The 25,029-nt window shown below is 48.3% G+C and overlaps 1 protein-coding gene across 2 annotated transcripts; it reads left to right on the top strand.

Annotated features, from left to right (window-relative positions):
* The first annotated feature begins 3,626 nt into the window (after positions 1-3,626).
* Positions 3,627-24,295, top strand: DDX23 (DEAD-box helicase 23). 2 transcript variants are annotated; one of them, XM_025401184.1, is made up of 17 exons: positions 3,627-3,724; positions 9,383-9,591; positions 11,247-11,357; positions 13,588-13,681; positions 13,788-13,853; positions 15,620-15,758; positions 16,043-16,176; positions 16,306-16,421; positions 16,664-16,807; positions 16,907-17,132; positions 17,435-17,580; positions 19,221-19,398; positions 20,208-20,450; positions 21,478-21,629; positions 21,865-21,973; positions 22,737-22,911; positions 23,361-24,295. In XM_025401184.1, exons 2-17 carry the CDS (start codon positions 9,383-9,385, stop codon positions 23,582-23,584), a joined length of 2,466 nt encoding a protein of 821 aa, XP_025256969.1. In that variant the 5' UTR covers positions 3,627-3,724; the 3' UTR covers positions 23,585-24,295. The 2 variants fall into 2 exon arrangements, with proteins under 2 accessions (XP_025256969.1, XP_025256970.1); XM_025401185.1 differs by having other exon boundaries at positions 3,635-3,724; positions 16,309-16,421.
* The last annotated feature ends 734 nt before the right edge of the window (positions 24,296-25,029 follow it).

Below are 25,029 nucleotides of genomic sequence, written 5' to 3'. Positions count from 1 at the left end.
AAGAGCTAACATTTGTTCAATGTTTACTATGGGTCGGGGGCATTTACGAGATTTTTATTTTTTTTGGAGACAGGGTCTCACTCTGTCGCCCATGCTGGAGTACAGTGGCATGACTACTGCTCACTGCAACCTCACCCTCCTGGTTCAACTGATCCTCCTATCTCACCCTCCTGGGTAGCTAGGACTACAGGAGTACCACAGTAGTCTATTTTTTGTAGAGATGGGGTTTCACCATGTTGTCCAGGCTGTTCTCAAATTTCTGGGCTCAAGTGATCCTCCTGCCTCGGCCTCCCAAAGTGCTGGGATTACAGGCATAAGCCACGGTGCCCGGCCCCACTTATGAGTTCTTTCTATGTTATTTATTCCTGTGATAACCCTACGAGCCTATGAGGTGCTATTTTTTTTTTTTTTTTTTTTTGGATGGAGTTTCACCCTGGCTGGAGTGCAATGGCGTGATCTTGGCTCACCATAACCTCTGCCTCCTGGGTTCAAGTGATTCTCCTGCCTCAGCCTCCCAAGTAGCTGGGACTACAGGCACGCACCACCATGCCTGGCTAATTCTGTTTTCTTTTTTCTTTTTCTTTTCTTTTTTTTTTTTTTAGTAGAGATGAGGTTTCTCCATGTTGGTCAGGCTGGTTTCGAACTCCTGACCTCAGGTGATCCACCCACCTCAGCCTCCCAAAGTGCTGGGATTACAGGCGTGAGCCACAGTGCCCGGCCACTATCTACTTCATTTTAAAGAAAAAGAAGACCGAGGTTCAGAGAGATTAGGTAATGTGCACAAGGTCACACAGCTAGAAAGTGGCTGAACATGGATACAAATCCAGGCAATCTGGCTGCACATCATGCACTCTAACCTGCTCTGCTGTCCTGTCCTGTGAGGGAAGTGGTACTATCTCTGTTTTGTAAATGAGGAAAGAGAAAAGCCAGAGATGCCATATAATTTGCACAAGATCACAGTACTAGTAAGTAATTGAGCCAAGATTCAAACCAGATCTCACTGTTAACCAAAATGCTATGGACCCCTTACTGGTAGGCATGTTGTACCTAAATAGGTATCTCCAGTTATGGTTCTTACTAGAACACCATTCCTCTGTCTCCATCTCCAAAGATGATGGTTTGGGTGCGGTGACTGATGCCTGTAGTTCCAGCACTTTGAGAGGATGAGCCGGGCGGATTGCTTGAGACCAGGAATTTGAGATCAGACTGGACAACATTGCAAGACCCTGACTCTACAGAAAATAAAACGATTAGCCAGGCGTGATGGGGTGCACCTGTGGTCCCAGCTACTTGGGAGGATGAGGCAGGAGGATCGCTTGAACCCAAGTCAGGGCTGCAGTGAGCTGTTTGTGCCACTCCACTTCAACCTGGGCAACAAAGTGAAATCCTGTCTCAAAAATAAATGAGTAAATAAGCTGGGCGCGGTGGCTCACACCTGTAATCCCAGCACTTTGGGAGGCTGAGGCAGGTGCATCACGAGGTCAGGAGATCGAGACCATCCTGGCCAACATGATGAAACCCCTTCCCTACTGAAAATACAAAAATTAGCTGGGCATGGTGGCACATGCCTGTAATCCCAGCTACTTGGGAGGTTGAGGCAGGAGAATCGCTTGAACCAGGGAGTTGGAGATTGCATTGAGCCGAGATTGCACCACTGCACTCCAGCCTGGTGACAGAGCGAGACTCCATCTCAAAAATAAATAAATAAAATAAAATAAAAATACAAACAAATAAGAAAACAAAGATGCACGTTTATGAGAAAACTAGTGGGGCAAGACAAATAACAAGTATCCTTGAAGCCCTACATGTGTCATGAGAGGTGTGCACACGTACTAGAGGAACTCTGCCACTATGAACTGGGACAAGCTTTATCACCCTCCAGGAGCTCAGTTTACTCATCTTTAAAGAGAGTTAAGATGGCAGTCTGAAAACGGGGAAAGGTAATGGACTCTGAAGTTAAATGAACCTGAATTTTGGCTCCATTCTTTTCTTTTTTCTTTCTTTCTTTTTTTTTTTCCAGTCAGGGTTTTGCTCTGTCACCCAGGCTGTAGTGCAGTGGCACAAGCATGGCTCACTGCAACCTCGACCTCCTGGGCTCAAGCGGTCCTCCTGCCTTGGCCTCCCAAAGTGCTGAGATACAAGCGTGAGCCACCTCACCCGGCCCATTCTTTTAACTATGTGGCCTTTGAAGGCATAATTACTCTTTCTGGGCCGCAATCTCCTTAGCAGTAAAATGGAGATAGCACTCATCTCATACTGCTATGAGAACTAAGTAAAACAAATAAGGTAGATTAAGTGTCCAGCCCAGAGTTGAGCACTTAGAAGATTCTCAACAAAAAGTGGCTGCAGTTTTTGAAGATTCTGGCCTACCATGGTTGGTCTGATTTTTAGTTGAATCTGTGAATCTGTGAGTCGAGCGCCCTCTCGTGCTTTCGTGGTGACTTACACCTAACAGATCTCAGAGCTCTCTTCTTTCCCTTCCGTTCTCTCTGGAGTAGAAGCAGGGAGGTGAAAGGCTGCAGGTTCTAAGAGAAGTGTATGTCTCCAAGGGTTACTTCGGGCCAGTGTGCATGATGCTCAGGGCTTTAGGATTACTTGCGTCTATCCTGAGGCTCTGCTTGAGAGCTTAAGGCATATTCGGAGAGAAAAGCCAGACCTACAGCCATGTGGAATTCAAGCAACAAACCTGCTGCTGGGAAAATGGGAAGGGAGGTCCAAGATACTTCCGGTTATCTAAACAGTTTCCGCAATTGCAGTGTTTTGTTTTGTTTTGAGGGAAAGAGTTATGAACCCATAAGAACAAACAGAAACACAAAGTTAACTTACGATTTGGGGTTAAAACAACAACAAAACTCAGTGGAAGACTGAAGTAGGGGAATCTGGGGGAAGAAAGAAGCAAATATACCAAGACAGCTCAACAATTGGTCACATTCCAAAGGGAAAAAAATTGAGGAAACCAGGGTTCTATCTGGAATGTTGAGAAAACAGGTGCTAGAGCCCAGGAGATACCATCCTTCCGGGAGGACTTTAGAGTCCATTGTGTGGGCTCATTTGGAGCTGTAACAATAACTGGGGGTTGTTACGGCATTCACCCGGCTGCAGGGGCCAAGGTTGCTAAAAGGTCCTCCTAAGCCTGGGATAGTTCCACACACAATGGAGAATTGCAACACCCTCCTTGTGAACCTACTCCTGTAACCTAATCTTTAGTTTGTCCAACTGTAAAATGGGACTAGCCCCATTCTCACAGAATTGTTATAAAAACCGCTTTTCCACGAATGGTATTTATTGTTGTTACTGCAGTTATTAGCTATAATTACATGCTACAGATATCTCAGGATGCCCTTAAATTCCTCCACTGTAAGCCACGGGCAACGACTGTCATCGACTGTAGTTTCTAGGAAGACCAGCCAATTCCAAGAAGGATGCTCGGCGGGAGAACCTAATGCCGGAAGCCTATTCGCGAAAAACTCTTCCTTCCCGGACGCTAAAGTCTGGCAAACCACATTGCCCGGCAGACCCCGCAGCCTAGGGCCGGCGCTCAAGCCGTGCATTCTGGGATTGGTAGTTCCCGGGCCTCAGTGTCGGCCTGCGCGCCCAGCTTCAGGAACTCGCCTTCCCAGCTTGCCTTGCGGCCGGGGGGGTTCATTGCCGCGACCAGGAAACGGGAAAGATGGCGACGGCTCCTCGACGTTGAGGCCGCGTTGGGCGGTTCAGACTCAGGGTGGTGAGTCCCGGGCGGTGGGGGCGGTTCCCACGAGCTTACAGAGAGGGCGAGAGTCGGGGCACAGCGGTGGCCCCTGCCTCCTGGACGAGGCGGGAAAGAACGCCTCAGAAAAGGGGCATGAACCCGGGAAGCTCGGGCGGGCAGGAGTGAAGGGGCGCAGGCCCCAGGGGTAGTGTTGGCTCCTCCGAGCACAGGCCACGTCCCTGCACGATATTTTCCTCCCAGGACTCTGCCCATGGGCGCAGCGCCTCTGATACCCCCAGTCTGACCTTATTCTTTCATGCTTCAAGTAGCCTTTGCTGCAGCCAAACTGAAACTTAGGCTTTTCTCTCGCAATCAGTCCATGTTTTCCCGCCTCTGCTCCGCCTCTATTATTTCTTTTGCCGGGAATGACTTCTTTTCCGCGTCCTTAATTACATATCTTCAAATTCTACTTATACTTAAAGGCTCAAGCGTCACTTCCTCTACCAAGCCTTCCACGTCACCTTTTACAAGTGAAAGGAAACGCCTTTGAACACCTGTATTACTACATCTGAGCCTTGATACTCTTCTTGGTATGTGTCTCATACCCCCTATTGTTCTTTTTTTTTTTTGAGACGGAGTCTCGCTCTGTCGCCCAGGCTGGAGTGCAATGGCGCGATCTCTGCTCACTGCAACCTCCGCCTCCCGAGTTCAAGCGATTCTCCTGTCTCAGCCTCCCGAGTAGCTGGGATTACAGGCGCACGTCGCCACGCCCTGCTAATTTTTTGTATTTTTAGTAGAGACGGGGTTTCACCGTGTTCCCCAGGCTGGTCTCGAACTCCTGAGCTCAGGCATTCCACCTGCCTCGGTCTCTTAGTGTTAGGATTACAGGTGTGAGCCACCGCGTCCGGCCTGATAACCCCTGTTGTTCTAAAAATTTCCTGTGAACAGAATTTGTTTTTGTGACTCACATAGCACCTAGCACTGTGCCTTGCATACAGTAGATGCTTGGTAAATATGTCATTGAATGAAAAAAAAGAATGTGCCCCTGCCCTGCAAGAACTGAGGACCTGAAGATCTGGAGGTTTGAGAGAAGGCTGCTGGAAAGCATGGCCAGAGTCAGCCTGGTTATTTGGCCTTTGTGATAATAGAACCTGTGATAAAAGTTGCCTGTATTTACTGTCTCCTCATTCTTCATTCTCTTCCAAACTCATTCCACTTGGGCTTCCATTACCTCAATGCTACTGAAACAGCTCTTGTCAAGGTCACCAGTAATCTCCATTTTTCCAAATTCAGTGGTTGCTTCTCTGTCCCTTATTCCCTCTCCACTTCGCTGGTACTTGATTCCGTTGACCCCTCTCTCCTTGAAACATGTTTTTGGCTTCTTCGTTGCCATACTTTTCTTTGTCCTTTCTCGCTGGCTGCTGGTTCTTTCCATTCTTTTTCTGTGGTTCATCCCGTGGCTAACTCCTGTTAAAGTGTTCCAGAGCTCAATCCTGGAGCTGCTTCTCTATTTTTTTCTTTCACTATGCTGCCTACTTAGGTAATATCATTTAGTGTCCCATGGCTTTAAAAGCTATCTGTGTATTGGTGACTCAGGTTTTTGTCTATTGACCCTCTTCCCTAAGTTCCAGATTTGCATTTCTACTTGCCTTCTGGGAATCTCCACTTGGTTGTCTTACTGACATCTCACATTTAACCTGGCCAAAATGAAACGTTTGATTTCTTCTTAAATCTATTCCTTCCCTAGTCTTTTCCAGTTTGTTTGCTATGGCACCGCAAACTATTAGGTTGCTGAAACTATAAATTTAGGAGCTATCTTTGTGTCTCTTCTTTCTGTATCTCCCTTCAGTAAGTCCTGTCAGCTTTGCCTCCAAAATATGCTCTGACACTGCCTACTTCTTTCCATCTCCATTGCCACCTTCCTAGAACAAGCCACTGCCATCTCTTGCCTAGAGTACCATAATAGCACTCTCAGTGGTTTTGTTTTCACTCTGCCTCTCTGCTATATATTTTCTTGCAAGTCACCAAAGTATTAGATTGCTTCCTGTATAAAGCTCTTCTAAGATCCCCATTGCAGTTAAAATCCAATTTACTCTGACCTGTAACACATTTTCGTTATCTGACTCCTGCCCAGCTCACTGAACTCATCTTGAATCAGTATTTCCCCTGCATCAGTGCTTCCCAGGCTCAAGAAGTCTTCCCACCTCAGCCTGGGCTCAGGTGATCCTCCCCAGGTAGGAGCAAAGGAGCATGGGCCCCATAGGTAGTATTGGCTTCTAGGGGTACAAGCCGTGTTCCTGGATGATATTTTCCTTTATTTTCCTCCGAGGCCTCTGCCTATGAGCTCTTGAACACTTTTGAACTCAAGCATTCCACCCACCCTCAGCCTCCCAAAGTGCTAGGATTACAAGTGTGAATCACCACACCTGGCTGATTTTTCTTTTTTTTTCCTCGAGACAGAGGGAGTCTTGCTCTGTCACCCAGGCTGGAGTGCAGTGGCGCTATCTTGGCTCAAAACAACCCCCACCTCCTGGGTTCAAGCAGTTCTGCCTCAGCCTTCCGAGTACCTGGGATTACGGATGCCCGACACCATGCCTGGCTAATTTTTGTATTTTTAGTAGAGATAGGGTTTCACCCTGTTGGCCAGGCTGGTCTCAAACTCCTGACCTCATGATCCGCCTACCTCAGCCTCCCAAAGTGCTGAGATTACAGGCGTGAGCCACTGCACCCAGCCTCTGGCTGATTTTTATAAATGTAAAATTTTATTTTTCAAAATAGACGGGTAGTCTTACTATACTATCCTGGCTGGTCTTGAACTCCGGAGCTCAAATCCTCCCGCCTTGGCCTCCCAAGGTGCTGGTACTACAGGCATGAGCCATCAGGCCTGGCCACACAAATATGTTTTTAACTGACAAACGTGCAGTTGGGCTCACACCTGTAATACCAGCACTTTGGGAGGCTGAGGCAGAAGGATCCCTTGAGCCCAGGAGTTCAAGACTAGCCTGGACAACAAATTGAGACCTTGTCTCTAATAAAAATTTTAAAAATTAGTTGGGGGCGGGCACAGTGGCTCATGCTTGTAATCTCAGCACTTTGGGCACTCAGGGCGGATCACCTGAGGTCAGGAGTTTGAGACTAGCCTGGCCAACATGGTGAAACTCCGCCTCTACTAAAAATACAAAAATTAGCCAGGCGTGGTGGCACGTGCCTGTAATCCCAACTACTCGGGAGGCTGAGGCAGGAGAATCACTTGAACCTGGGAGGTGGAGGTTGCAGTGAGCTGAGATCGTTCCATTGTGCTCCAGGCTGGGCGACAGAGCAAGACTCTGTCTCAAAAAAAAAAAATGGGTCGGGTGTGGTGGCATGCGCCTATAGTCCCAACTACTTGGGAGGTTGAGGCAGGAGGATGGCTTGAGCCTGGGAAGTCAAGGCTGCAGTGTGCCATGATTGTGCCCTGCCCTCCATCCTGGGTGAGAGGGTGAGACCCTGTCTCAACAACAACAACAACAACAAAAAACAAACCTGACGAACATGCTAAGCTAGTTCCTGCCCCAGTTTCCTAGTACTCACATCTCTTCTATCTAATAAGGGTTTTTTACCCTGATCTTTTCATGGCCCTCTTTCCCATCATTCAAGTCTCAGCTTAAATGTCAACTAAAACTTCTACCCTGAGCCATCTATCTGTTGTTTATACCCTTACCAATCATATCACTCTTTTATTCTCTTCATTAGCATTCATTACTATTTAAAATCCTTTCTGCTACACTAGAATTTATGTTTTATGAAGTAGGAGACTTTGTTTTCTTTACTGCTTTGTCTCCATTACCTACAACAATTTCTGGTACCTTGTAGGTGCTCAGTGAATATTTGTTGAAAGAATGAATGATATCCAGGATGCTGTACAGAGAAAATAGCCCTCCTTTGGGATTATTTTCTTAGGGCTACAAGTGTTCTTTTTTTTTTTTTTGAAACAGGGTTTTGCCCTGTTGCCCAGGCTGGGGTGCAGTGGCGTGATCTCGGCTCACTGCAGCCTCCGCCTCCCAGGTTCAAGCGATTCTCCTGCCTCAGCCTCCTGAGTAGCTGGGACTACAGGCACGCACCACCACGCCCAGCTAACTTTTTTATTTTTAGTAGAGACGGGGTTTCACCATGTTTGCCAGGATGGTCTCGATCTCCTGACCTCGTGATCTGCCTGCCTCGGCCTCCCAAAGTGCTGGGATTACAGGTGTGAGCCACCACGCCCAGCCTAAGACATAGCTATTTCTATGTGATATGCATGATGTACTGATACAGAACAGTCAGTCACTTCTCAGGTGATTGTGAGATCAAATGGGTTGTCCTCACATTTTGAAAGTGCTTCTTGTACATTTTTCTTTTCTTATCTTTATACAATCTTCCTTAAGGATATATGGCGAGGAATGGCATAAGAAAGGGGACTTGTAAGCTAAAGCTTAAGGAACTATTTGAGCTGAACCATCTGGGGATAAAATAAGTTGCGAGAAATGTATCCCAAGTCTTTGGGATGATGATGAGGTGGTTGCAGATTCAGGATTGCTGCAGTTTTAGCTCCTGGCTGAACTAGATTTCATAGTCCAAAGAATAGTTGACAGTGTGGGAGTGGTGTTCGGTGTCTCCCAGGTAGGAGGGAGACAGAAAACATTCCTGCTGAAACCTTTCACAAAACTGGGTTATGCAGATGACCAAGGTTGTGAAAATCTGAATAGGGAATGTCAGTCAGGACTTCTGCAACCTTTAGTTTTGGATATTTAAAAAATATATATTTTGAAATAATTATAGTTTCACAGGTGTTAAAAAATGTGTGTAGAGGTCCTGTGTACCCTTCACCAAATTTTTCCCATTGCATAACTAGAGGTACATTTCTTTTAATCTGAGTAAAAGTATGTTTCTCCACTTAAATTCAGGTTTTCCTTGTGGTGCTAATTATAATATGATCCAGATCTCAAAGTTAAACTTTTTTCTCCATTGAGCTCTCTTTATGAGCTGGAGGAACGTCTCTCTCAGATGTGTGTGTGCTGACTGATCCTGGTGGGTTGGCAGACCTAATAAACTTCAAAGTAAGCAATGTAGGATGTTTCTAGAAGCGGTACACTCTTCATACACTAACACTTCTTTTAATACTCTTTTGCAGTCTAATTACAAAAATATGGTATATTCACTGTACATATCTAGAAATGAATATATAAAAAGGAATCGGCCAGGCACTGTGGCTCACGCCTGTAATCTCAGCCTTTTAGAGGCTGAGGCAGGAGGATTGCTTAAGGTCAGGAATTTAAGACCAGCCTGGGCAACATGGTGAGACCCTGTCTCTACAAAAAATAAATTAGCCAGGTGAGGCAGGAGGATGGCTTGAGCCCAGGAAGTTGAAGCTGCAGTGACCTATGATTGCACCACTGCACTCCAGCCTGGGTGACAGAGTGAGACCCTGAAAGGAATTACAGGGAGACAGTATAGTATAGTGAGTAACAATGGTCTGTGGAGCCAGACTGCCTGCAACTCTGCCACTACCTGTCTGCCCTCAGACAAGTTCCTTTATATACCTGAGCTTCAGTCTTCTCATCTGTAGACATACTAATATATCCACCTCATAGGATTTTTTTGAGGGTAAGTGAATTATGTATAAGCAATTTACAGCACTGCCTAGTACATTGTAAGTACTCTTCCTACTCATTACAGATGGCAGGAGAGCTGGTTGACAAAAAGGACCGTGATGCATCACCTTCCAAGGAGGAAAGGAAGCGATCACGGACTCCTGACAGAGAGCGGGATAGAGACCGGGACCGGAAGTCTTCCCCATCTAAAGATAGAAAGCGGCATCGTTCAAGGGATAGACGTCGAGGAGGCAGCCGTTCTCGCTCTCGTTCCCGTTCCAAATCTGCAGAAAGGTAAAGTAACTTTGTTACATGGAAAGGGAGAGTACATTTCAGATTTTTTCCTTGTTGGTTCTTCTGATGCCTCCAGTATTAGGCATTTTTTTTTTTTTTTTTTTTTCCTGAAACGGAGTCTCGCTCTGTCGCCCAGGCTGGAGTGCAGTGGCTTGATCTCAGCTGACTGCAAGCTCCACCTCCTGGGTTCACACCATTCTCCTGCCTCAGCCTCCCGAGTTGCTGGGACTACAGGCACCCGCCACCATGCCTGGCTAATTTTTGTATTTTTAGTAGAGACAGAGTTTCACCGTGTTAGCCAGGATGGTCTCATCTCCTGACCTCATGATCCGCCCACCTTGGCCTCCCAAAGTGCTGGGATTATAGGCGTGAGCCACTGCGCCCGGCCTTTTTTTTTTTTTTTTTGAGACGGAGTCTCGCTCTGTCGCCCAGGCTGGAGTGCAGTGGCCAGATCTCAGCTCACTGCAAGCTCCGCCTCCCAGGTTTATGCCATCCTCCTGCCTCAGCCTCCCAAGTAGCTGGGACTACAGGCGCCCATCACCTCGCCCGGCTAGTTTTTTTGTATTTTTTAGTAGAGACGGGGTTTCACCGTGTTAGCCAGGATGGTCTCGATCTCCTGACCTCGTGATCCGCCCATCTTGGCCTCCCAAAGTGCTAGGATTACAGGCTTGAGCCACCGCGCCCGGCTGTTTTTTTTTTTTTTTAAAAGATGGAGTTTCACTCTTGTTGCCTAGGCTGGAGTGCAATGGCACGATCTTGGCTCACTGCAACCTCTGCCTCCTGGGTTCAAGCAATTCTCATGCCTCAGCCTCCCGAATAGCTGGGATTACAGGCACCCACCACACCCAGCTAATTTTGTAATTTTAGTAGAGACGGGGTTTCTCCACATTGGTCAGGCTGATCTCGATCTCCTGACCTCAGGTGATCCACCCACCTCAGCCTCCCAAAGTACTGGGATTACAGTGTGAGCCACTGTGCCCGGCTAGGCATCTACTTTTTGTACATTAATCTACTCCTATCCCAGTTGGACCTGCAGGTGTTTTCAGTTTTCCTCAGTGACCCAACTCTTAAAAGTTGAGAGGGAACTTGTAAGAGGAAGGTCCGGGTTATCAAGGAAGGTTCATTTGTGGCTGGGTGTGGTGGCTCATACCTGTAATCCCAGCACTTTGTGAGGCCGAGGTGGGTGGATTACTTGAGGTGAGGAGTTTGAGACCAGCCTGGCCAACATGGCAAAACACTGTCTCTTCTAAAAATATAAAAATTAGCCAGGTCTGGTGGTGCATGTCTGTATTCCCAGCTATTCGGGAGGCTGAGGCATGACAATTCCTTGAACCCGGGAGGCGGGGGCTGCAGTGAGCCGAGATCGCACCACTGCACTCCAGTCTAGGCGACAGAGCGAGACTCCATCTCAAAAAAATAAAAAAGGAAGTTTCATCTGTTCACATAGTCAATGACCTGTCATTGCCATTAATACTTAACAGTACATCTCTGATCTATAGAAGCTTCTTAGAATTCCCTCGTTATTTCCGTGAGAGATACATTCTCTAATTTGTAAAACATTACTTTGGCACAAGAGTATAGGAACTTTCTCAGGGCTGCAGTGAAGCAAGATACTTTGGAAATACCAGTGAATTCTTAAATTTGTGGTCTTCCAGAGAACGACGGCACAAAGAACGAGAACGAGATAAGGAGCGGGATCGGAATAAGAAGGACCGAGATCGAGACAAGGATGGACACAGACGGGACAAGGACCGGAAACGATCCAGGTATATGAAGGAATGAGGGGGCTTTAGGGGAATGCTCCCATTTCTTCTCTGCACCTGAGTTGACTCAGCTTCTTATGAAAGTAGATTTCTCTTAACAGATTCTGTTGGTAGTTATTACAGAGCTCTTTTTCTTATTTATTTTTATTTTATTTATTTTTTTAAAGCAGAGTCTCACTTTCTTGCCCAGCCTGCAGTGCAGTGGTGTGATCACAGCTTACTGCAGCCTTGACTTCCCCAGGCTTAGGTGATTCACCCACCTCAGCCTCCTGAGTAGCTGGACTACAGGCATCTGCCACCAGATTTTGGTTTGTTTTTGTTTTTTTTTTGAGACAGAGTTTTTGTCCTGTTGCCCAGGCTAGAGTGCAATGGCACGATCTCAGCTCATTGCAACCTCCGCCTCTTGGGTTCAGACAGTTTTCCTGCCTCAGCCTCCCGAGTAGCTGGGAATACAGGCATGCGCCACCACGCCTGGCTAATTTTTGTATTTTTAGTAGAGACAGGGTTTCTCCATGTTGGCCAGGCTGGTCTCAAACTCCCGACCGCAGGTGATCCACCCACCTCGGCCTCGCAAAGCAAAGTGCTGGGATTACAGGCATGAGCCACCGTGCCCGGCCTCTTTTTTTTTTTTTTTTTTTTGAGACGGAATCTTTCTCTGTCACCCAGGCTGAGTGCGGTGGCACAATCTCACTGCAACCTCCACCTCCTGGGTTCAAGCGATTCTGCTGCTTCAGCTCCCCGAGTAGTGGGGATTACAGGCACACGCCACCACACCTGGCTAATTTTTGTATTTTTAGTAGAGACGGAGTTTCGCCTGTTGGCCAGGCTGGTCTCGAACTCCTGACCTTAGGTGATCTGGCCACCTCGGCCTCTCAAAGTGCTGGGATTACAGGCATGAGCCACTGTGCCTGTCCTGTATACAAAGTTCTTATCAGGCCCTGAAAGTATAGGTTAGAATTCAAGGCAGAGGACAGAATGCTCCTAACAGAAACTCAGTGGGGTTGTTTGAATTCTCTTGTAGATTAAGCTTAGATCAGGTATGGGGAAAGATTGTTGGGATTGATGGGAATGAAAAATGATGAGGGAATATAGATAACAATATCTTCTTGGCTCGTGGTGGGGTGGCCATGTAGGCTAAATTCATTGTGTATGAAAGAGTTAAGGAGGGACGGGCACCGTGGCTCACACCTACAATCCTAGCACTTTGGGTGGCCGAGGTGGCTATATCACCTGAGGTCAAGAGTTCGAGACCAGCCTGACCAACATGGTGAACCCTCGTCTCTACTAAAAATTTTAAAAATTAGGCCGGGCGCGGTGGCTCACGCCTGTAATCCCAGCACTTTGGGAGGCCGAGGTGGGCAGATCACGAGGTCAGGAGAGTGACACCATCCTGGAGAACATGGCGAAACCCCGTCTCTACTAAAAATACGAAAAAAAATTAGCTGGGCATGGTGGCGGGCGCCTGTAGTCCCAGCTTCTCGGGAGGCTGAGGCAGGAGAATGGCGTGAACCCGGGAGGCGACAGAGCTTGCAGTGAGCAGAGATCACGCCACTGCACTCCAGCCTGGGCGACAGAGTGAGACTCTGTCTCAAAAAAAAAAAAAAAAAATTAGCCAGTGGTGGCAGTACGAACCTGTAGTCCTAGCTACTCGGGAAGTCCCAGCTACTCAGGAGGCTAAGGCAGAATTGCTTGAACTCAGGAGGGAGAGGTTGCAGTGAGCTGAGATCACACCATTGCACTCCAGCTGGGGCAACAGAGTGACACTGCGTCTCCAAAAAAAAAAAAAAATTTTTTAAACAGCCACACCTGGCTAATTTTTGTGTTTTTAGCAGAGACAGGGTTTTGCCATGTTGGCCAGGCTGGTCTTGAACTCCTGACCTCAGGTGACCCACCTGCCTTGGCCTCCCAAAGTGCTGGGATTACAGGCATGAGACACTGCGCCTGGCCTAGAGGAAATATTTTTGACATCAGTAGTAAAGTCCCACTTCCCAAAGGAGATTAGTCTCAAAAGGAGATTTGGGTAGAAAGGGGCCAAGACAGGGCCATAATTAGGTTTCAGAGCTGGCAGAATGACCATGCCTGCTAAGAGAGTTTCAAGACATGATAGATGACTGTGAGCCAGTCTTGTTGAGTCATGGGGAAACTTCCATTCTGTTTTTGGGGCTTAACTTGAACCTCATCCAGGGGCTGAAGTAAGAGTGATGTGGACCTTTCTTGTTCCTTTTCCTCAAAGCTTATCTCCTGGCCGAGGAAAAGACTTTAAATCTCGGAAGGACAGAGACTCTAAGAAGGATGAAGAGGATGAACATGGTGATAAGAAGCCTAAGGTGAAGGAGAGGAAGGATATTTTTCATCTTCAACTCGTGCGTTGCTTTGTTGATCTTTAAAGCGAAGAGAGCCTTTATAGACTAAAGTTCTGTGTTTTATCTTCAGGCCCAGCCATTATCCCTGGAGGAACTTCTGGCCAAGAAAAAGGCTGAGGAAGAAGCTGAGGCTAAGGTAAGTACGTGGGGGTCTCCATTCATCTGCTCAGGCTGCCATAACAAAATACCACAGACTGGGTGACTTCAACAACAGAAATTAATTTTCTCATAGTTCTGGAGGCTGGAAGTCTGAGAGCGGAGTGTCAGCAGGGTTGTTTCTTCTGAGGCCTCTCTCCTTGGCTTATAAGACTGTCTTCTTCCTCGGCTCTTCACATGGTCTTCCTTGTGTACACATGTACCCCTTGTGTTGGATTAGGGCTCACCCTAAAAGGCCTTTTTTTTTTTTTTTTTTTTTTTTTGAGACAGAGTCTCACTCTGTCACCCGGGATGGAGTACAGTGGCGTGATATTGGCTCACTTCAACCTCCGCCTCCCAGGCTGAAGCAATCCTCCCACCTCAGCCCCCCAAATATCTGGGACTACAGGTGCGTGCCACAACGCCCAGCTAATTTTTGTATTTTTTGTAGAGTCAGGATTTCACCATGTTGCCCAGGCTGGTCTCGAACCCCTGGGCTCAAGTGATCTGCCCTCCTTGGCCTCACAAAGTGCTGGGATTACAGGCATGAGCCACTGTGCCCAGCCTAATGGGCTCATTTTAACTTAATCACCTCTTTACATGCCCTGTCTCCACATACAGTCACATTCTGAGATACTAGGGGTTAGGGCTTCCACATATGAATTTTGAGCTGGGTACAGTGGCTCACACCTGTAATCCCAATACTTTGGAAGGCCAAGATGGGAGGATCACTTGAGCCAGGGATTTTTAGACCAGCCTGGGCAACGTGGTAAAAACCCATCTCTATCAAATTTAAAAAATTAGCCATCTGTGGTAGCATGCATGTGTAGTCCCAGCTACTTAGGAGGCTGAGGCAAGGATATTGCTTGAGCCCAGGAGGTTGAAGCTGTAGTGAGCCATGATGACACCACTGAACTGCAGCTTGGGCAACAGAGCAAGAGTCTGTCACAAAAAATATATATAACATGTGTATTTTTTGTTTGTTTGTTTGTTTTGAGATGGAGTCTCACTCTGTTGCCCAGGCTGGAGTGCAGTGGCACGATCTCGGCTCACTGGAACCTCCGTCTCCCAGGTTCAGGCAGTTCTCCTGCCCCAGCCTCCAGAGTAGCTGGGACTATAGGCATGCACCACCATGCCCGGCTAATTTTTTGTATTTTTTAGTAGAGATAGGGTTTCACTGTGCTGGCCAGGCTTGTCTCGAACTCCTGACCTCGTGATCTGTCCGCCTCGGCCTCCCAAAGTGCTGGGATTTATAGGCACAAGCCACTGTGCCCGGTCACATTTTTTTTTTTTTTTTAGAGATAAGGTCTTGGTTTTTTGCCCAGGCTGAAGTACAGTGGTGCAATCACAGCTCACTATAACCTCAAACTCCTGAGCTCTTATGATTTTCCTGCCTCAGCCTCCTGAGTAGCTGGGACTATAGGCACATGCCATCATGTCTGGCTGAGTTTTTTTATTTTTGTAGAAACAAGGTCTTGCTATGTTGCCCAGGCTGGTCTTGAATTCCTGGCCTCAAGCAATCCTCCCATCTAGGTCTCCCAAAGCACTGGGATTACAGGCATGCGCCACCACGTCCAGCCTGAAAAAACACAGAATTCTGTAGGGGACGTAGTTCAGTCCATAACCGAGTCCAAGGCCTATTTATGTTTTCCTCAACAGGCTTAATGCTTGAGCAAATATTTTTGGGTTCCATGCCATCTCCCCATTAGTGACGTGATTGTACCCTGCTCCCAGATCCTTTGTTGACAGTTCCAATCTGTTTTGTAGCCCAAGTTCCTCTCCAAAGCAGAACGAGAGGCTGAAGCTCTAAAGCGACGGCAGCAGGAGGTGGAAGAGCGGCAGAGGATGCTTGAAGAAGAGAGGAAGAAAAGGAAACAGTTCCAAGACTTGGGCAGGAAGATGTTGGGTTCGTTATTCTACCCTGTGTAGCCACTAGATGGAAGAGGAAAGAGTGGGATGAGATACGGTGTCTCTTAGGAGAGATAGAAACCTGTTCACTCTGGAGTTTGGAAAAGGGAAGGATGGTGGGAGTTTATGAGAAAACATTTTTCTGTTAGATCTCCATTTACCCCATATCATAAGTCTAGCCCTTTTTTTCTTCATTTGATGTTCCTCATCTGGATTCCCTCCATTCCCTCTCCTCTTTTCTTCCATGAGCTCTTCTGCAGCTTTGCTTTCTTTGATCTGCAGAAGATCCTCAGGAACGGGAACGTCGGGAACGCAGGGAGAGGATGGAACGGGAGACCAATGGAAATGAGGATGAGGAAGGTCGGCAGAAGATCCGGGAAGAGAAGGATAAGAGCAAGGAACTGCATGCCATTAAGGTGCAGGCCTTGGATCCATCTTCATTTCTCTCCCACACACAAAAATGAGGTTTAGTTATTTGGCCATTGTGATCTCTGCATGTGAGAATTGGGCCTCAAGGCTCATGTGCTTTGTGTTCCCTCCCTGAGCAGGAACGTTACCTGGGTGGCATCAAAAAACGGCGCCGAACGAGACATCTCAATGACCGAAAATTTGTTTTTGAGTGGGATGCATCTGAAGACACATCCATCGACTACAACCCCCTGTGAGTGGCTTCAGGCCTGAATTCTAGGTCTTTTCCACTAGACAGTCCTAGAGAGCTGATGACTACAGAGGTGGAGGAAGTAAGACAAGCCGGGATGGAAAATTGGTAGACTGGTAGTCAGCCAGCCCTCTGGTGGAAGAAAGACCCTGTCCAGGAGGAACTGTTTCATATTAGTAGTCTGCCCTTCCCTCCTACTGCTGTAACAGCTCCTTCTTTTTTCTTTTCCTCTGTCTCAATCCTAGGTATAAAGAACGGCACCAGGTGCAGTTGTTAGGGCGAGGCTTCATTGCAGGCATTGACCTCAAGCAGCAGAAACGAGAGCAGTCACGTTTCTATGGAGACCTAATGGAGAAAAGGCGAACCCTGGAAGAAAAGGAGCAGGAGGAGTGAGTGATCAAGGCTAGGGTGGCTGGACAGAGCCCAGAGACTCTACAGAAAGGAGTTGGAGGGCACTGATTCTACTTACTCCTCACATCCTGCTCCAGGGCAAGACTCCGTAAACTTCGTAAGAAGGAAGCCAAGCAGCGCTGGGATGATCGTCATTGGTCTCAGAAAAAGTTAGATGAGATGACGGACAGGGACTGGCGGATCTTCCGTGAGGACTACAGCATCACCACCAAAGGTGGCAAGATCCCCAATCCCATCCGATCCTGGAAAGACTCTTCTCTGCCCCCACACATCTTGGAGGTCATTGATAAGTGTGGCTATAAGGTAAGGAGGGGTAGATTGGCCCAAAAGATCTGAAATGTTCCTGCACTAGTTTGGGAATAGAGAACTTTGTTCCTTGACTATTTGGAGCCATCCCTGCTATTGGGTACCAATGTGACCTTTTCTGTCACTTTCTAGTAGAAGCGTCAGCTTTTAGTGATTATGTTTCTTCTTGGGGTCCCCATTTCTGTGCACTGTACTTGGCATCCTTCCATTGCACTAGCAGATATGCTTACTACTATCAGTGGTAGCCCAGGTTGTATAATTCTGCCTGTACCTATTACTCTTTCTCGGGGTCACTGCAGGAACCAACACCTATCCAGCGTCAGGCAATTCCCATTGGGCTACAGAATCGTGACATCATTGGTGTGGCTGAGACTGGCAGCGGCAAGACAGCAGCCTTCCTCATCCCACTGCTGGTCTGGATCACCACACTTCCCAAAATTGACAGGTGGGGTCAGCTGGCACCAGCTGGAGTGGGTTTGTCTGGGTAGGAAAGGTGAAAGTGGCAAAAGAATGTTTGTTTTTTGTTTCACGTCTATAATCGGAAGCTTGCTTCTTTATTCTTGGTTCAATATTAGGGAATAATTGGATCATGATATCAAAGAAGTATATGTTGCTGGCAAAGACCTGGAGAACTTTGCTATCCTGGAGTCTCTGATTTTTATTTTTTTATTTTATTATATTTATTTTTTTGAGACAGAGTCTCACTCTGTCACCCAGGCTGGAGTGCAGTGGCACGATCTCAGCTCACTGCAACTTCTGCCTCCCAGGTTCAGGTGATTTTCCTGCCTCATCCTCCTGAGTACCTGGGAATTACAGGCATGTGCCACCACACCCAGCTAACTTTTGTTTTTTTGTTTTGTTTTGTTTTTTTGAGATGGAGTTTCGCTCTTGTTGCCCAGGCTGGAGTGCAGTGGCGCAGTCTCGGCTTACTGCAACCTCCTCCTCCCAGGTTCAAGTGATTCTCCTCCCTCAGCCTCCTGAGTAGCTGGGATTATAGGCACCCGTCACCACGCCCGGCTAATTTTTTTGTATTTTTAGTAGAGATGGGGTCTCCATGTTGTTCAGGCTGGTCTCTTAACTCCTGACCTCAGGTGATCCACCTGCCTCAGCCTCCCAAAGTGTTGGGATTACAGGCGTGAGCCACTGCGCCTGTCCTTAATTTTTGTATTTTTAGTAGAGATGAGGTTTCACCATGTTGGCCAGGTTGGTCTCAAACTCCTGATTTCAAGTGATCTGCCTGCCTTGGCCTCCCAAAGTGCTGGGATTACAGGCGTGAACCACTGCACCTGGCCGAATCTCTGATTTTTATTTATTTATTTATTATTTATTTTTGTTTTTTTGAAATGGAGTCACGCTTTGTTGACCAGGCTGGAGTGCAGTGGTGTGATCTTGGCTTACTGCAACCGTTGCCTCCCAGGCGCAGATCCTCCCACCTCAGCCTCCCAAGTAGCTGGGATTACAGGTGTGTTCCAACATGCCCAGCTAATTTTTGTATTTTTTGTAGAAAGAGAGTTTTACCATGTTGCCTAGGCTGGTCTCAAATTCCTGGGCTCAAGTGATTCACCCACCTCAGCCTCCCAAAGTGCTGGGATTATAGGCTTGTACCATCTTGCCTGGCCTCTGGACTTACTTTCTTTTTTTTTTTTTTTTTTTTTGAGACAGAGTGTCTCTGTTAGGCTGGAGTACAGTGGCACGATCTCAGCTCACTGCAACCTCCATCTCCTGGGTTCAAGCGATTCTCCTGCCTCAGCCTCCCGAGTAGCTGGTATTACAGGCGCCGGCCACCACCCCTGGCTAATTTTTGTATTTTTATTAGAGGCAGAGTTTCACCATGTTGGCCAGGGTGGTCTCAAACTCCTGACCTCAGGTGATCCGCCTGCCTCAGCCTCCCACAGTTCTGGGATTACAGGTGTGAGCCATAGCGCCCAGCCCTGGCCTCTGATTTTTGAGTGAGATCATGGCATTCTTTTCTCATCATCCTCCCCATTCCCATCGCTTCCCATAAGAGTGACTTTGTCTTGCTCTGGCTTGTGGTTGGATAAGAACCAAAGCTCACGAAGCTGTGGGATGCCCCATTTACCACAGAATCGAAGAGTCAGACCAAGGCCCTTATGCCATCATCCTGGCTCCCACCCGTGAGTTGGCTCAACAGATTGAGGAAGAGACCATCAAGTTTGGGAAGCCGCTAGGTATCCGCACTGTGGCTGTCATTGGTGGCATCTCCAGAGAAGACCAGGGCTTCAGGCTGCGCATGGGTTGTGAGGTTTGTTTTTCTATCTAGCAGCCAGCCTGCTGTCTGGGAAGGCTATCCTGGGGCTTTGTTTCTAGTTTCTGGAATAGATGTGCAGTAGAATGAAGAAAGGAGCTGGTTTATATGTATGTGCTATTTATTGAGAACTTAGCACCAAAGTTTATATTACAAATAGTATATATCGTATATATTAGCTCATTAATTCTCACAATAATGTGTGAGAGTAGGTAGTGATATTTCCTTGTTATAGATCAAGCTGAGGTTCAGGTTAATAACTGCCTGAAGTCACAAACAGCTGGCAATGGGCAGAGCTGAGATTCTTATCCATAGCCTGTGCTTTTAGTTACTCTTTACTCTGCCAGACCAAATCTTTGACTTTGTGCATTGCGTTCATCTCGGGAAAGTGGAGGAGAGCTTTTTATGAGAAATCTGCTGTAGAAATTTAGAGTTTTTACATTTTTTTTTTTTTAATTTAGTCTTTATACAACCCCCTTCATGGTATCCCTTAGTCTCTCCCATCTAAGAAAGTTCCTTCTTCAGGATCTGAAATGATTTGCCAAAAAAAAAAAAAGTTTCTACTGATTTTGCCTCCTCTGTCTAATCCCTGCATCTTACTCAGAGACCTCATTCGTTCCTGAGAAAATCCAGGCAACAAGTGATTTCATGCTGGTTTGCAGGAGCCTTTACTGCTAAACATAACCAGAGGTTGGGGTCCAAGTTCCTCAGCATTGGAGGTCTGTCACCCAAGTGGGTGGATAGTTCACAGGAAAGAAAAGAAGGGGCACCTGCTGGGCTGTAAATGATTATACTGTACTACTCAGATTGTGATCGCTACCCCTGGGCGTTTGATTGATGTGCTGGAGAACCGCTACCTGGTGCTGAGCCGCTGTACCTATGTGGTTCTGGATGAGGCAGATAGGATGATTGACATGGGCTTTGAGCCAGATGTCCAGAAGATCCTGGAGCACATGCCTGTCAGCAACCAGAAGCCAGACACGGATGAGGCTGAGGACCCTGAGAAGATGCTGGCCAACTTTGAGTCGGGAAAACATAAGTACCGCCAAGTAAGGCAGCTTCTCTGGGCTGGGAAAAGTGGGACAGGCCAAGGCGGGTGGATCACTTGAGCTCAGGAGTTTGAGACAGCCTGGGCAACATGGCGAAACTCCATCTCTACAAAAATTACAAAAATTAGCTGGGCATGGTGGTGCGCACCTGTGGTCCCAGCCACTCCGGAGGCTGAGGTGGGAGGACCTCTTAAGCCTGGGAGGCCGAGGTTGCAGTGAGCTGAGGTCGTGTCACTGTTCCACTCCAACCTGGGCAACAGAGTGAGGCCCTGTCTCAAAAAAAAAAAAAAAAAGGAAAAGTTGTACAAGTTTGCCAACCTCCTGTTGGGCCTTTCTTGCCTTAGGTGGGCTCAGAGTACATGTTTCTAGAATGAAGTGTGCCTAGGTATGGTCCTCTGACAGTCCTAAGGGTGGAGCCGTTTAGCTTAGCCCTGGAAAAACGATTCCAAAGACTTACGCTGCTACCGGGACCACAGGTGCTAGCAAATGCTCTCAGGCCTTCCTGTCATCATAAGATGGAAAGTGCCTTGATGAACGGGTACTGGGGAAGGATGGGAATTCAGAGGACACTATTTTCTTTTTTTTTTTTTTTTTTTTTTTTGAGACAGAGTCTCGCTCTGTCGCCCAGGCTGGAGTGCAGTGGCCGGATCTCAGCTCACTGCAAGCTCCGCCTCCCGGGTTCACGCCATTCTTCTGCCTCAGCCTCCCGAGTAGCTGGGACTACAGGCGCCCGCCACCTCGCCCTGCTAGTTTTTTCTATTTCTTAGTAGAGACGGGGTTTCACCGTGTTAGCCAGGATGGTCTCGATCTCCCGACCTCGTGATCCGCCCGTCTCGGCCTCCCAAAGTGCTGGGATTACAGGCTTGAGCCACCGCGCCCGGCCTGGAGGACACTATTTTCTAAGGTGGTGGCTATCAAAGCCTATACTGCGGCACATTTTAGATTCTTTCGTCTGGGCTGGGTTGGTGACAGTGGGATATGTAATTATGCCTGCCTGGGTGCAGGGCTGAGCCTCTTGTTTTCGTAGACAGTCATGTTCACGGCCACCATGCCCCCAGCGGTGGAGCGTCTGGCCAGGAGCTATCTTCGGCGACCTGCTGTGGTGTACATTGGCTCCGCAGGCAAGCCCCATGAGCGTGTGGAACAGAAAGTCTTCCTCATGTCAGAGTCAGAAAAGAGGTACGAGGGCACCTGAGCCAGGGGAAACAGGGTGGAGAATGAAATGGCTCTCAGAACTTTTTTCAGTGCAAGTGCAGGGCAGGGCAATTGCTTTGCTGTGTTGAGCTGCTGTTTTCTTGAGCAGAATGTCATGGGCATTGAAGACCCTGAAAGTAGTGTTCACAGATCAGGGTTGGGCATTTCACTTGGAGCGGGAGGTATTATGCATCTCACGTCTTTCTCCTCTTCCCTCCAGGAAAAAGCTGCTGGCAATCTTGGAGCAAGGCTTTGACCCACCCATCATTATTTTTGTCAACCAGAAGAAGGGCTGTGACGTATTGGCCAAATCCCTGGAGAAGATGGGGGTATGTCTGGCAGGGGAGAACAAAATCTGGCCTCTGTGGCACTGCTTTCTGAATCTAGCAAGGCCCCCTAGGCTCTTCCTTTCGATTCTCACCCTTTCTTTAACCTGTCCAGCAATCAACAAGTCAGGACCAGGGTAAAGGGTGGTTTGAGGGAATAAAAAGAATGGAGTCAATTGCCGGGACTCCCTGTCTGCTGCAGTAATGCCAGCCAAAGCTGCCTTAGGTCTTCATCCTGGTGAGGTGGAGCCAGGGAAAGGTTTGAGACCCATATCCTGGCAGAGTCTGAGGATCTAGAAAAGAGTAGGTGAAAACTGTGCTTAGATATGTTGAGGAGAGGAGGTGATGGGGTCAGAAGGGAGCTGATAATCAGTGTCCTTTACTCCTGTTACTGGTGCTTGAGGGGAAGGGTGTGTCCCCGCCACTCAGCTCTTCAACTTCCTTAAACTTCTTGATCCCTGCTTTCTACCCTGATCTTGCCCCTAATTCTCTGAGGACTTCTCATCTGTCTGGCTCCACAGCTCTCCCAGCTGCTTTGCTTTTGACCTTACTCTGTGTGTCCCTGCCACACCACACCTTTTTCTCTCGTCCGTCTCTTCAGCTCGCTTGTTCTCTCCTTCCTTTCACTGCAGTCATTCTTTCTCTTGCCTCCTTCCCTTTCTCCTACCCTGCTGCCCTCTCTAACCCTCCTCTGTGTCTGTCCCATTCCTCTGAACTCCTGTGTCTCTCCTTGATCGCATTGCTCACTCTACCATTCTTCCAACAGTACAATGCTTGCACACTGCATGGTGGAAAAGGCCAGGAGCAGCGAGAGTTTGCATTGTCCAACCTCAAGGCTGGGGCCAAGGATATTTTGGTGGCTACAGATGTAGCTGGTCGTGGTATTGATATCCAAGATGTGTCTATGGTTGTCAACTATGATATGGCCAAAAATATTGAAGGTAAGTTCCAGGGAAAGCAGCTTCAATCCAGGGTGAAGTCAGATTCCTTATGGTGTCCCACTCAAAGTCAGGGTGCTGTCCATGGGGGGCTGTTACTGCCTTCCTCAGCTCCAAGTCTGGGATTGTTTGCTCCCATGAGAAGCGCTCCTGTCTTTTATCTTACCTGGGTTTGTTGTCCCAGCAGCTGGGATGACACTTGTGTCCTCAAGAGTGTGAAGAATGAAGCTAGGCAGCTGTGGGTCTTAGTGTGGTGGGGACTACAGTCAGTAGGAGGACAGGGGAGATGGGCACCTGGAGAGGGCACTGGGGGCACCTCAGGTTCAGGCAGGACGTGCTGTATTCCCGCCTTTGGAGATGGGGTGGGAAGGATGCCTCTAGAAGTGGAGGCATCAGACACGGCTCCCCCGGGCATCTGGGCTGTGCTGAGTGACATTCTTCCCATTCCCCAGATTACATCCACCGCATTGGCCGCACGGGACGAGCAGGCAAGAGTGGGGTGGCCATCACCTTCCTCACAAAAGAGGACTCTGCTGTGTTCTACGAGCTGAAGCAAGCCATCCTGGAAAGCCCAGTGTCTTCCTGTCCCCCCGAACTAGCCAACCACCCAGATGCCCAGCATAAGCCAGGCACCATCCTCACCAAGAAGCGCCGGGAAGAGACCATCTTTGCCTGACACAGCACTCTTCCTGTGGTCTGAGGGCATCTCCAAAGCTGCCTGATGCCTGTTCTTCAGAAACCTCACATCCCTCTTTCCAGGTCCTCACTCCTGGGTTACGGGGGCTTAGGAAAACAGTCAGACTCCCTAGCCCAGACCCTCAGGTCGGGAGGCCTGCATGTGGGGCTGCAAAAGGAGAGGACGATGCTGTCGGAGGCAGGGAGAGGAAATTACCACAGCTTTTTGGCTCAGCTCTGCCCTTCTTTGCTTTGGGATTGCACTGGGCCATCAGCTCATGCCAGGCTATGGGGGCAGCCAGTTGGCATTGCTCCCCAGACTGAACAGAAACCTGGCTGCCTGATGGGACCTCCTTTGGCACAGACTTGACTGTGTAACTGTATAAACTGCAGCAGCGTCGTTGCCCTAGATGCCCCAGGGGACCTGGCACCATGAGGATTACAGACAGTGGAATCTTACTGTCATCTGGACAGCTGTTTTCCTGTTTGGATGGTAAAGAAAGTCGAGCGCCTTTAGACCTGTGCACAGTCCCGCACCAAGGGGTGCTGTGTGCTCTAGGCATCCCCTCCCCCAGGGGATTTTCTGAGTAGATGGAGGGACAGGGTGAACTGGCTGTGTCCATCTTTGTCACTGAGTGAAATCTCTGTTTTCTATTCTCTGAGAAGATAAGTTTGTATGTTCTGAGAATAAATACGTGAATACTAAGGCTGTGTCTAGTTCTAGCTTATTTCCCAGCTTCTCCCTGGCAGGGGGGACACCACTGGGTGCAGGGTGGGTTGGCTTGGAAAATGAGACAGTCACATTAAGAGCAGAGCAGAGGGTCTCTGCTGATGATCTTGAGAGCATAGGCGGACTTGAGGGGAGATGCAGAAGCCATGCAGGACTGTAATGCATCTTCCGCCCCTGTTGTAGCCTGGCGGAATGTGTGGCCCTGGCCTGGACACCCGCTAGGAAGCTTTAGGCCAAGGTGAGAAAGGAAAGCAGTTGTGAAATTTTGGCAGGTGAGGCAGTTGGAACCACTCTGCCACTGTGTGCCCAAGGCCTGGTCTCAGCATCTTTGCTTGCGGCTCCCTAGTTGGACCCATTGCTCCTGGGAGGGGATGGTGCAGGACGGGTGGATTCAGCTGTATCAGGCTGTGGTGATAGGAACGCAGGGCTGCAGTCCTCCCCCCGTACCCCTCTTGTTCACATGCTCTTCTTACCCCACAGAAAGAGTTGGCCTAGTACACGGAGTTCAAGTTGTAGCTGCTTCTAGGGCCTTTTTGGCCTGGCACAAGGATAGTGTAAAGCCGTGACCAAGTGTCTTCTTCCCCACATCCCAGGACAAGCTCCTTTCATGCTGCTGGATGTCTCCCTCTTGACACCTGGGCATGAGGAGTGGGGATGCCTGGGAGTGGAGTGCCTCCCCAGCTCTGCCTTTGTCCCCTTCCCGCTGGACAGATTCT

The sequence above is a fragment of the Theropithecus gelada genome, chromosome 11 (assembly GCF_003255815.1).
Source record: "Theropithecus gelada isolate Dixy chromosome 11, Tgel_1.0, whole genome shotgun sequence".
Classification (NCBI taxonomy): Eukaryota; Metazoa; Chordata; class Mammalia; order Primates; family Cercopithecidae; genus Theropithecus; species Theropithecus gelada.
Note: the sequence above shows the minus strand (reverse complement) of the source record. Positions and strands in the feature narration are given on the sequence as shown.